Here is a 12898-nt window from a genome sequence, read left to right as displayed (position 1 = left end):
CTTACCAGCCAGTGTTTGTGTGCTTCACAGGGACTGCTACGACAGATACCTGTAGTAGGCTCTGTGCTGAACTGGTTCTCTCCATTCCAAGCCTCACCAAAGGGAAGAACATTTAATTTAACAGCAGGTAGGACTCGCTGTACCTGCAGCCATGTTATGCTGTCATTAGAACTTGTTCAAATTTCATACTAAAACTGCAACACACTTTCTTGTGCTGCTTGATGGTCAGAGACATCACCCCCCTCAGGATGCCAGAGAGTATGCTCCTCCCCCTTTCTGCCCTCACAGACAGTTTACATCTTGTTCCTGGGTGCTCTGTGAGACATTTGCATTTGCTAGCAGGGGAACCGTTTCTGCTGCTGGTGGCTACACGTGCTGCAGGAGCTTGGTGTTCAGTGTTGATAAGGAGGTGAGCTAACAGGGTATCTCAGGTCGTGGAGTGTGTGTGCACGTGTCCTTGTGACAGTGCTTGCAGAGCACCTCTGTGCTACTGGAACCTGATGTCTGTTTCTGAAAGCCTGTGGTGAGAGCTTACCTGCCTGTTGCACACTGCTAGAAGTACTTGTTTGCAGGCTGGATAATGCAGGGCCTGATGCTAGCTGAGGAGGGGCATGCACCTGGCTTTATGGGAGACAGTAAGGAATGTAATTCTACAACGTAAAAGATGATTGCTTTACTTGAGTATTTGCAATCCTGGTCTGGTGCTGTGAACAGAACTGTGTCTAGCCTTTTACATCAAAGCTGATCTACTAACCTATATGGTGCATCCTGAAAGTATCCATTTTCACTGTAAAAATTGTGGCAGAGTCCTGAGAATATTCTTGAACCTGACAAAATGTCCATTGGTCCTAGACCAATAGCCCAGCTGTCTGCATCTGCAAACAGTGAGAAAGGCTTCTGTTGTATTCAGGATCTTTTCTTCTGGAAGGTTCTTGCAGCAGAGAACAGCCAGAACAGCAGAGATGCAGACCAGTTTCCTGGGGAATATTTAACCCACTCATGGCTAGATACCCCTCCAGCTGCACTGCTCAAAAACTTGCAGCTGGGAACATGTCAAGTGCCCAGTGGAGAGGGGAAAAGGATGAGGAGGTGCAGCAGCCTTACGAAGTGAGCATGAGAGGAAGCTCCTCAGCTTTGGCTCAGCTCTCATGTGGCCAAGTGTTCAGAAATGGGTTGCCAGCCACTGGCAGTTTCAGCTCAGCTCTAGCATCTGCAATTCCAGAAAAGAGCATTAGAGAGCAGATGACTACTTCCGCTTATAAACACAGATGAACTCAACAGTTGTTTTTGTGCTCTAGTCAGCTTGATACTTTTTAAACCTGCAGGTTCTCTAGAATCCACAGAATCTACCTATGTATTGAAAGCCCAAGGAACAGGCACTACTCCACCACCAACTCCTACTTCTAGCCTTGCAAAGCAAAGACTTCCTGGTAAGTTTCTGTCTTAGAATGTTTTAGCAAGTTTTAGAAATAAAACTACCACACCTGAGTTCTGTGCCATGGTAAGACACAGGGTTTTCCATCTTTCCTGATACCTGGAACTAAAGCTTGGCTTCCAGCACCTTAAATCCATCAGGATTTTTGAAAACTTAAGCATGGCATCTGTTCTCACTCCAGTTCTTCCTGGGACTTCAAGAAGTTGTTATCCCATTAACTGATGACTTGGAGAATTATGAGGTGGTTGAGTTTAAAAATTACAGGTAGTCAAGCCAGAAGATGTGTTTGAAATGCATGACTGTGCATTAGTTAATGTTTTTATCTGAGCGTTTCTGTTGCTACCCAGTATTTTGTGGACAAAGTGAAGGTCTCTTAAATCTGTGGCACTTGCTGTGTAGTTGTATTGGCAAGCCATGTTGATGTCACCACGGTTGTAACTCCCCTTCTGCCTTGGTGGCTTCCAGTATGTGATTCTCAGTGCTACTTCTTGTCCTAGAATGACTTCAGTATGCATGTAGGCAGCTTGGTTTCCAGATGAATTTTAAGAGCCTCTATGTAATGCGGGATAAAAAGGCAGGTGCCACTGCCTTGCACAGGGGTCCATACCAGCAGGGAAGCATTTCTGTGTTGGGTACAGCTTAGCACCCAGCAACATCTGTTTCTTCACAGCTGGACAATTCAGGCATTTTCTTTGATACTGAACTTGAGCTTACTGCATTCTGTAATTGCTGCTCTTCGACACTTCACAGGTCAGAAGATATTTAAAAGGTCTCTAAGAAGTTCTGATGCATTCAGTGAGACCAGTTCAGTCAGCCACTGTGATGACCTGGAGAAGATGGATCAGAGACCCCCAACTCTATCCCCTGGACCTCTGGAGACAGAAAAAACAGAGGAGCAGAAGGAGGTGGCACAGGCAACAAAGACAGACGCTGAGGACATTCACAGTGACAAATTGCCACATGACTGCACGAAGGCAGAGGAACAAGACAGTCAAAGATAAAAATCCAGACTGTGGACTGCAGACTTGGCAGAGGAGACCTGTGCCCTGGGAGGCCAGGTATTAATGATGCATTTAGGTAAAGAGTGCCACATGCTAGTACAGCGATGACTACTGTAACTTATTACCTAGGGTTTTGCACAAATTTAAACTCCCCCCTATGGGACAGAGCTTTGTCTTACCTTGTTACAGTTCCCTTAATCCTCTGCCTGTCCATGTCACCAAAGTACCAGTGCAATTTAGTTGAGTGCTCATCAACCTATGTCAGAACAACTGGCAGTTATCCCTCTGTAGGAATCCAAGCATGATAAGAGTTGCTAATGAACCAATCAATCAGCCATACACAAAATTAAGAATAGAGCTGCACCCAGTAATTGTAAAATGATCTTATGTTTACACTTAAAAAAATAATCAACTGCCAATTGTTCACCTTTTTAAGAGTTAGAGGTCAGTTAAGCCTCCTGCCAAACCTCTCCTGAAGTCACACTAGCTCTTTTTTTTTTTTTTTTTTACCTTACAAAGAATATTGCCAAACAGTTGTGGTGCAGCAAGCACTAGGGACCTGTGCCCATGTATATAGGCATCACTCCACCATCACCCATGTGTTCCTGCTCTTGTAAGATGTGCCCCATTCAGCCAAGGGGGCTGGGGTGCTGAGTCTTCAGCCTCGTAGACAGCAGCGGTGCCTCTGCATGCCAACATGGCTTCTCGCTTCTGCCACTGGAGAGCATTGCCATGGTCCCAGCACCTTCCTTTGCACGGCCCTTATGAACCTAACACTATCCAACACTTTATGTAGTGTAACTGCAGGTCCTTCTGTTGTGTATTTTTAAAGGTAGTTGTAGTAAAGCTTGACAAAACAAGATGTTTGTGATGGTTTCAACACTTTCTGAATACTAGTTACTTACTGATGGTACAGAGTCAGAGAGATGATACACTGCAGCACAATGCCATGGTGTCTAGGACTAATGCACAAGCAAAGCTTTGGATAACTCAAAGGCTAAGGTGAGAAGTCTGCCCAGTCCCAAATATTTCTAATTGCTTTGCTGCAAATTTTCGGAGTGTCTTGCAGAAAAGAGACCTTTGCAAAGCTTCCTTTCCCCAGGGCCTCCTGCCTGAGAGAAAACCACCCCCTCCCTGTAGAACTGGACACAAGTACTGTACTCTGCTTCCTTCTTTTGTTTGGGTTTTGGTTTTTGCTTCCCCCTAGAAGACAGAAATTAACAGCAGAATGGGTGTAGTGGTAGCCAGGTTTGCTTTGATCACCTGAAAACTTTGGGGGGGTTCAGTTGTACTGTCACCTGATTTGACTTCCATCTTCTACATCCTGTTGGGCTGGGGTCCCATGACCAAGGTTACTTTTGCTGTTGGGGTAACCTCTGTAAATCAGAATGCAATTTTTTTTTTCTAAAGTGCAAAAACAGTTAAGCTGACTAGTCTTCCTGATTGGTTTCTTTGGTGCAATGAAGTATGTTAATAAGAGTAATTTGGTGGGGATAAAGTTACCACCACAAGAATTAATTTTTAATGTTTTTATATTTGGAAGTGTTAAACCAGTAGTTTTGTTGGAATGAGCATCATTCTTTAGATACTATCTGAATGTTTCAATAAAAATTCTTCAAATTACTACTTTGGGATTCAGTTATTGTGGAAGGGCACCTCCCAGCGTTTCAGTAAGCTTTAAGTGTGTGCATCTCCCCTTCACTCTGTGTGGAAAAATCCTGTTCTGAAGCGCACAGCAACATCCCGACTTCCCATCTCAGCCTCTCAGCATTCCACCTCTCTTCCTCTGTGCCGATCACAGTGCTGCAGCAGAGCAACAGAGAACAAACAAAGCCAAATTCCTACTTCAAAGTAGCAGAGTGTCCTACAAAAGTAATGCAGAAAAAGCAAGTTACTTCTGTCAAAATATTTTATTTTGAAAAGCACAGGAACAGTGGGATTTGTGACCAGCAATTCGCTTTTTGCAACAACTCACTCATCTTGCAAGACTCTACTTCCGTAAAGTAGTTGTGGTGTTGGGTTCCAGGTTAGATTTTATCAGAACAAACCTGTTCCCACAACCCTTCTTCATTTTTTTTGTAGAGGCGAGGTTTCCTGTCAGGAAACAGGGAGCGAGATGGAAAGGGATGTTCTTTTAAAAACGTTAATGTAGACCTAATGTGAGAAACAAAGTGGGGTGGCTCTGCCAGGGGCGATGTGGAGAGGTTCTGAAAAACAAGATGGTAGCAAGAGCTGCTTGAGATGCCAAGCACAAAGTTCTCAAATATTCTGCCTTTTAATAATCTTATTTCCCATCCTCCCCCATAGTACACTGGGAACAGTTCTGACAGATATAGCCATGTCTCCACTCAGCTAGGAGGAAAAACAGTCTCTTTCAGGTACCTGTAAAATCTGATGATCATCTTGTTCTAACCAGAAATCCACATGTGGGAAAGGCGTCCAGAAGTAAGGCCCAATATGGAGTTGTTCCATCTTTGCATCATAGATGTTGGTCAGCTGTAACAACACAGGCAGCAGCCTTTGGCATCAGCCCATGCTTACACAGATGAACAAGACAGCAAATTCACTTCATCTGGAAGGCCTTAGGCTGCAGCTTCTGTCTTAGACAAGCTGTGTGCCTGCTCAGTCCCACTTCGTTCCTATTGCACTAAAATTAGCCAATTACTCTTTCAAACAAGACATTAAATTGTAACAGCAACGCCAGAACTGAAAGATACAGCTGGGATTGTGCCCGTGGCCTGAATCTCTTTATGTAAGTTATCCTGCTGAAAGCTGCAGGGCTAGCAGGAAGGGCATGCCAGAGAGCTGTGCTTCCAAGCCAGGCTTACCCTTGAGGTTTGACCTCCACTAACATCCTTTGCCTCTGTTATTTCTCATTTGTACTTCTTCCTCTAACTTTAGGCATTTCATCACCCCTAGCTGCTCTCCCCTTCTGGCAAAAGCCCCCCCGTCACTTTTACTCACTGGTGCTCCTGTTAAAACATGGGCTGAGCGCAAATCCTCATCTGGCCCTTTTTCTGGGAAGGTTGCAGGGAAAATCTCTGCTGTTTTAACATTCACAGCTGGTAGGAAATAAGATTTTAAATACAGCACCAATTAATTCTGACAGACACTTGTCTAAAAATGAGCACACAACTATGTTGCAGGAACTTCAGAACCCACCCAGTACTACTCCTGTATCTGTATACTCCAGTACCACAGCCCGCATCATAACTTATTTCTACTTACTCTGCTTTGGCAGCATTTCAGTATTCCAGAAGACCATTTTTAGAGATACTAAACTACAAAAACTACAAAATGCACAGTGAAAAGAAGGTTGAATTCTAACCCAAAGGTTAGAACAGTATCTTGATACTGACAAAATCATAAACACAGTTAAATGAAAAAGTCTGCTTGCATTTGCACACAGCCACTACCAACTGTGCACCTCTCCAGCTGCAGTACCAGAAGAAAACTTTTCTGACCTACACTTCCAGCAGCTGCAGCTATCTTGTAGGACAGGCTTTGCCTACTCACTGTAAGCAGACCCTTTACTACTGGCATGTGAGAAGCAATCCAGTTACAATAATAATTCTAATTTAACTTACCTATTCCATAAATGATTGGAAAGTGAATATCCTTTTCTTCTCTGTCGTTTAGCTCTGTAAGGAAAAAAGTCAGATCATAGCCCTTTGGATTTTTTTTCTGAACAGCGTTCATTTATATCTGTTCTCCCCTCATAACACAAAACTGACGTTGTGCAAAGAAGCCTAAAAGAAATACAGTGAAGGTGGTACAGTAACACACTTGGGGACCAGGGCACAACTCTTATCTCCTAACTGTGGCCAGCTCCAGCCAACTGTTGCCACTTAGCATGGGCAATTTACAGGGAACCCCCCAACACTGAAGCTGTTCCATGCAGTGATGGCAGGCTTCCAAGATGTCAATCATCAACAGCAGTGAAGTGCAACCTGAAGGTGATGTGAAGAAAAGGAAATGATTTCCTCTGGTCTGTGACACCACACACTGTGAACTGACTGAGTTTATAAACTCACTGAGCCCTGCGGGGAGGCAGGTAGGTCTGACAACCCAGCAGGTCAGAGGTCTCCAAGTGCCTTTCTCAGCTACCTCTTACAAATGTGCACAGACACATGGCCATTTTCCACAGAACAGAGGTAGCAAAATAACCTGGTCATGATCACAGGTGGTTCTCTATCAACTGCATTTCAGCAGCACTTGCTAAGGAGGGAATCCTTGCTGCACTCTTTGACATCAGCACGCACACACTACAAGGAATGCAACTTAAATGCCAAATTGTTTGAGAGGACTTGTGCTGCTCCTTCTTAGAGGACAGACAGAGCAAAGTGTGGAAAGCTCCGTGAACTTCCATACTGCAAAAGCCAAGGAGACATTTTCTTACCTGTCACGCAGAAAGTCACTAAATGAACATCATCTGGCTGGAGATCGAATGCTCCTACAGCAACAATGACAGCAGCAATGTGTAAGAGTGACTGGTGGCAAAGCAGGTGCTGTACCTAGGCGAGGGGCCATTACCAGTGCTGGGCACTGCAGAACAGAGGGGCAGATCCCTACCCCACTGTTCTAGATAAGGCAACAGAGCAAAAAGCATTTTGCAGATTTGCTTCAAAGTAACTAGTTGAAAATTAAAACCACAGCTACTAAACGTGACAGTGATGTACTGGCAGTAGCCACTTGTAGTAGCAGAATCATGCTAAAAGTGTTGTGCCATTTTACTGGCACTGGTTTAGCTCTGGCATCACATCAGCTCTGCTTTAGATAACTATGCATGAACAGCTCATGTTTAAATGTTTTTTTCCTGGAATGTTACATACATAGTGAGTGCACCCAGTCTTTCATTAGCTGTAAATTAATCCTGCTTTTCCTCATCCCACACACTAGAACTCCCCTTTTGATTGAAGTTCTAATAGCAGTACAGTGCTATCATTTCATATTCTAAACTTGATGCATGAAAGATGCACCAGAAGGCAGAAAATTTAAAAAAAAATTTAAATTACCCAAGCATTTTGTTCTGTACGGAACTCCCATATAGCATACAACACAAGAGGACTCAGTAAGTGCAGTGGGCACAAGGGTGCATCCCAGGACCTTTACCAGTCTGGTTTTCTTTCTAAATTATCCCCTCGATCATCTCCCTGCAGTCCTGACTTCTTCCCCCATCCCTGCCCCTTCCCCAGCTGAAGCAGGGCAGAGGCCCCTCCACCCTCAGAAAGCACTTAGCACAAGCCAGAGCACTTGGAGGTAGGAAGGCTGGCACCTTACGTTTGTAAAACACCACACCCAGGTCTCTGGACTATAGATTTTACAAGCAGATGTAACATCTTTAATCAGACAATTCCAAACAATAGTTAAATTTTACCTCATCCCACTAATATTAACTAACAAAGTCACCCAGGTATATAGATTCATTCAGTGGCAATACTTGACCAAGATCAGGTGCACATCTGCAGCAGAGCCAGGAATCAAACCCAGCTGACCTGCACCCCAGTTCTACACCTGAACAGAAATTAGCAGAAATTCCAAGCTTAGGGCCTCCACCCCACACACTGGCCAGATGCAAGCCTCAGAAGTCCAGCCCCTCTCCACATCAAGTTCTAAGGTAGAGAAATCACCTTTCAAAACAAGTCTAGACTTCTGTCCGTTAAATGGGGGGGGGGGGCTCAGATTACAAACAAACTTCACCCAAAGCCAGTCAGAACTACTTATTTTTTTGCACGAGAGTGGAAAAAACGTGAACTTACTAAGAAGCTGATTAGTAAGTTTTTGTGATAACTGCCTATCATCATTGAAACCTCCAACTAGGTGCACTTCCAGCCTAACAGAGACGGAATAACAGGAAATTAAAAAGACATCCCAAAATGCACAGGTTTACAAAATCATCCCCAGCCCAAACTGCAAAGCAATCATTAGAGAAGCCTCACTGGTTACAGTCACATGCACCACACTGGCTTGTATTGCATAGCAAATCACGGCAATTCCATTCTGAAGGCTGCAGGAACCACCCAGGGAATAGCACAAATCAGGAACTCGCATGCAATTTTCTCTAACCCAGTGGTATCTCCAATAGTCAACACCTCTGGTTTGGACTGAACTTAGTAACCACCTTTCAGTTCCAAAAAAAGGGTTAAATCAACACGAAGATTTTTGCCCCTGAGACCTCCTCACAACTATTCTGGACCACAAAGCAGGGTTCTTCTCTGAGAAGTGTCTATGTAAGGACAAGCCCTAATAAATCATGAGCTTGTAGAGACTGTATCTTCTAAGTTAATTGGTTTTTTGTTCTCATCAAACTGCAAGGGCAAAAACCTCCACACTCATAAAGAACCTTGTTTGCCAAGTTCCATTTCAGAGCTTTTACTCCACTGACCTGTCCCCACTTCCTTTAATTTTTTTTTTTTTTTAAAGTGGGACTTAGAAAAAGATGGATTCTCAGATCCCCAAAGGAATTGACAAGACCAACAATCTGTAAGGAAAAATATACCATAAACCCAACCCAGTTCTTTGGAAGAATTCTCACATCTGAAACAAAAGTTAACTGGGAAAGCATGAACACAGATCCTCACAACAGCATTTTGCAGAGACATTCTTCAGAACAGAACCATGCTTTAAACCACTGCTAAAAATACCCTCAAAATCATCACTGAGGAAACTGGTTTCACTAGGCATGTGGTTCCCAAGCAATAGAGATTTCCTGCAGTTACATTGCCTGAACCCCACATTATCACACAGAATTTCCCTGCTTTACAAACTGCAGTGACTTCTGTGAAACACAGTACACAAGAACTAAGAGCAGAGCTGACCTGCCATATCCTGTGGTGCTAGAGAACGATTTTACTGAACTCATGATGAGCGACACCTCAGCTTCCGTGTCTGATCCATCACAGTGTGTCAAGCAGGTAGCTCCACTGCCTGAGGAAGACAGAAGACAGCTGATGACACTCTTGGAAGCCATTATGCTATTGTAACTGAAACAGGTAACAGCCACACTGCTATAGTAGTTTAACAGCAACTGCCACCACCAGCTCAGCTCCTCTTAGGAACGCAGAGGCTGACTGCATGCAACAATAGTCACTTACTGCCCTTTTGTACAATCACCAGGACTCATGTGAAGAGTACAACTGCCCTCTTACCAAGGACCAGGCAATGTCCCTCATGTCAGAAATGTCAGCACATAGTGACTATCTTTCCACAAACTCTACCTCTGCAGCACCAAACTGCCAAACACAGCCAAGGTCTGTAACTGCCACTGCAGCAGATCAAATTCAGTATCTGCTCATTAAGTGCCCAGAACATGGAACCTCTGACACTGAACATGTCAACCCTTTAAATAACTCATTTAGTTACTAGACCATGTGACTTTTTGAGATTTGAACTTATATAAACATGAATACAATTTATTTTACAGATGCAGCATAAAGCAACACTGATTCATTGCTTCAAGGGTGCAGGTTTTCTTATGGACATCCTTTAAAGATACCTGTGTGTCGGAGCACAACTATGTGGCAGGTAGTTGCATCATCTGATCCAAGAATGGAAACAGAACCTATTTTAAAGGAGGGAAACACTGTAAGAATTCTGCTCTCACAATCCTTGCTTCAGAAGAAGAAAAAATGCCTATGTTCCTACATACCATCTTTAGGGGTAGTCACTGCAAACTCTCTCTGCTGGACATAGAGAAGACCTTTGGGTTCCACAATTTGAGCAGGCTGACTTCTCAAAAGTTTTGCCTTTTCCTAAAGATAAATTATAACAGAGACTACAGAGGCTGAATTCTCAGGTGTATCCATTACTCGATAGAACCTCTGAAAAGCAAAGGGATACAGATCAGAAACATCCATGTTTTGTGTTACAGAGTATTCTGAATTTTGATATTTTTTTGTTTTCCTGACGCTCATCTAATTAATTCTTAAATCCCACCATTCCATAGACACACAAAACCCTTTCCCCTGGTTTATAGGTGACAAAACGAAGGTACGACAAAGAGCAGTAAGATTTGACAAAAGAGTACACCAGACAACCAGACTTCCAAGAGCTGACCTTGGAAGTTTAATTTGGGCAGGAAACTTTTGAAATGTAAAAGTTCCCGTTTTCTGCTGCTACAACCCAGATTATTTATTTAGCTCTTATCAAAATACTGCAATTTGTTAGCTTGCCTAGCACGTAGAAAACCCAGATTCCTGCGCTGTGGCTGCTCCTGTGCTCTGTCACAGACTTGCTGAGTAGGCCACAAACTTTCAGCCCGAGGCTAAAGAACATCTCACAGTTTTATCAAATTTGCACTAATTTTCTGAAAAAGGCCCTCAGCATCTATAAAGAATATTTTCTGAGGAGAAACGTTCCCCCAATCAGCTCTGCTCAAAGTCCACCATTAGAGTTACATCAAGGGAGGTCAATACCCTCAGAGAAGTTAGGTCTTTTTGTCACCGGTTTTTGTTGTTTCCCACAGAAACGTACAGCCCGGCCCGGCCGGCCACATAGCTCCCACACCAACCAGCCGCTCCCCGCCTAAGGGCATTTACCACAGATCTCCTCCGGGGACACTGGTATTACGTATTTCCAGTCAATCCGTCTTTCCATTACCGCAGCGCGGGGAATGCGGTGGAGCCGAGCCGCCTCAGCCCTAGGCCGCTCCTGCCCGGGGCTGCCTCAGCCCTAGGACCGCTCCTGCCCGGGGCCACCTCGGCGGACGCCGCCTCAGCCCGGGGCCGCTCCTGCCCCGGCAGCCTCAGCCCGGGGCTGCCCCACTCCACCACCCATTTCGCCCGGCCGAGGCGCCGGGTTTTCTCCCGGGTACCCCGGCCGCGCTGGGCCCCTCCGCGCCGCCTTCTCCTCACCTCGAGGTGCGGATAGGCACGGATCATATCTCCTGTGGACCGGGTCAGGTCGATCCGCTCACCGTTAACCAGCAGAGGCATCTCGGGGAGCACCCGGGCCCAGAGGCGGCAGCGAGTCCGCGCTTCCTCCTCAGGGCCGCGCCGGGCGTCGCCGCGCCGCACGGGGCGCTGGGAAACCGGCGCAGCCCGGCGGGGGGGATGCCGGGGCACCACCCGCAGAGCCGCCGGGAGCCCCGGGGACGCGGCCGGCGCAGGCCTCCGGAGGCCTCCGGGCGGGGGCGGACCCGAGCAGAGACGCCTGAAGCAGAGTCAGTCTCTGACAGAAAACATGCCCGGTCATGTCGCCGCCCAACGCTCGTCACACCTTAACGCTGCAGAAATCCCCTCCTCCGGCGACTGAGATTATCAGTAAATTACCATAACAAAAATAATTTAAAAAAAAAAAAAAAAAACCACAAATATGAGAAAGCCCAAATTTACAAAGAAACCCACCTCAACAACCACAAAACTGAATTTTCAAGACATGTTTCTCCTTAAGGACCAGGGATTTTTCCTCCCGTGCACGACCAGTAAAAAAAGACCGCGGGAGCCGCGGAGTTAAATTCACTCCACAGGGAAAGCACAGCCAGGCACCGCAAACTGCTCACAGCCACCGCATAGCAAAAACAGTTCCCTAGCTGTATCTTTCCAACCCGATTCTGACACCATTTAGAGCAGGAACTTTCTCAGAACATATGCTGATTCAGAGGGTGAAAGACAATATAATCTCGATACTGTTAATACCAATACTGTAAATACCAAGAACAAAGTCTAGCAAAATGCCAGCACCTGCCAGCTTACCTGTCTGCAATCACTCTCAGCAGATCGCATCTATCCCAGAAGAGGTTACAGAAACACTGTGCAGTTCCCCATTGAATCTGTGTTTTAAGCAAGTCCCTTTAATATATAAACATCAGCTCTCTCCAACTTCAGCACAGATAGCCCAAGTTTGTATATTTTTAGTGGCATTTTTCTCATCACTTAGGTCTTTCTTCTTTTGCTTTTTTCATTAGATATGGAAGTTCCTGAGTTACACACCTGGAATTACAGCTTGGAAAATTTTTACACAGCCTCATTTTCTAACAGTATTTCCTCCCAGAGAGCATTTTCCCTAACCCCAGCTGTCTCTGCCTTGCAGGTAGTGTTCAGCATGATTTGGGTTGGGAGTTGAGTACCACAGACATGTATGTTTAGCGTGGACTCCCATTTGGCTCATTATCTTACTGAAGGGTGTCAATGTCAATATTAAAACTGCAGTTAAGGAAGCCAAGGTCTTCGCTCCAGCACTCTAGCCTTCCAAATACGCTTTGAGGCTGCACATTCTTGTTGGTTTAGCCTTGCTTCATTAGTTTTAGCTGAAATGCTGCCATCTTATCTTCATAAAGCTCCCTCCCTTCAGCTGCTTGGCAGGCCAGCTCTGTAGATCTTTATTCCCAGAGGTAACAGAAACATGTCTTGGCTGTAAGCATCTCAACCTTTCTCCCACAGTGCATTAAATCAACCTACACACCTATCCCACAGTAAGCTGAGCAGTTATTCCACACATGCCAAGTGAGAAAGCAATTATTTCA

At 45.1% G+C, this 12898-nt stretch overlaps 2 protein-coding genes across 4 annotated transcripts in view; one reads left to right on the top strand and one right to left on the bottom strand.

Moving 5' to 3' along the window:
- The window catches only part of PDXDC1 (pyridoxal dependent decarboxylase domain containing 1), a 28363-nt gene extending 25829 nt beyond the window's left edge, over window positions 1–2534 (top strand). For both annotated transcript variants that reach the window (XM_054390834.1, XM_054390835.1), the window contains exons 22-24: window positions 31–127; window positions 1326–1430; window positions 2186–2534. In XM_054390834.1, coding sequence (XP_054246809.1) covers window positions 31–127; window positions 1326–1430; window positions 2186–2436 — 453 coding nt within the window. In that variant the 3' untranslated portion in view covers window positions 2437–2534. The remainder of the gene's footprint in view (window positions 1–30; window positions 128–1325; window positions 1431–2185) is intronic.
- Window positions 2535–4365: 1831 nt separating this feature from the next.
- Window positions 4366–11378, bottom strand: NTAN1 (N-terminal asparagine amidase). Of its 2 annotated transcripts, XM_054391032.1 has the most exons (10): window positions 11289–11378; window positions 10085–10187; window positions 9932–9997; window positions 9255–9363; window positions 8196–8269; window positions 6836–6889; window positions 6024–6077; window positions 5401–5498; window positions 4819–4932; window positions 4366–4643 (listed from the first exon to the last, which is right to left on the bottom strand). In XM_054391032.1, the coding sequence occupies exons 1-10, from the start codon at window positions 11367–11369 to the stop codon at window positions 4464–4466; spliced, it is 933 nt and encodes a 310-aa protein (XP_054247007.1). In that variant the 5' UTR covers window positions 11370–11378; the 3' UTR covers window positions 4366–4463. The 2 variants fall into 2 exon arrangements, with proteins under 2 accessions (XP_054247007.1, XP_054247008.1); XM_054391033.1 differs by lacking the exons at window positions 8196–8269; window positions 9255–9363.
- Window positions 11379–12898: the final 1520 nt, after the last annotated feature.

The sequence above is a fragment of the Indicator indicator genome, chromosome 22, assembly GCF_027791375.1.
Source record: "Indicator indicator isolate 239-I01 chromosome 22, UM_Iind_1.1, whole genome shotgun sequence".
Lineage (NCBI taxonomy): Eukaryota > Metazoa > Chordata > Aves > Piciformes > Indicatoridae > Indicator > Indicator indicator.
The sequence above is the reverse complement of the archived record's forward strand: the minus strand, read 5'-3'. Positions and strand labels throughout refer to the sequence as shown.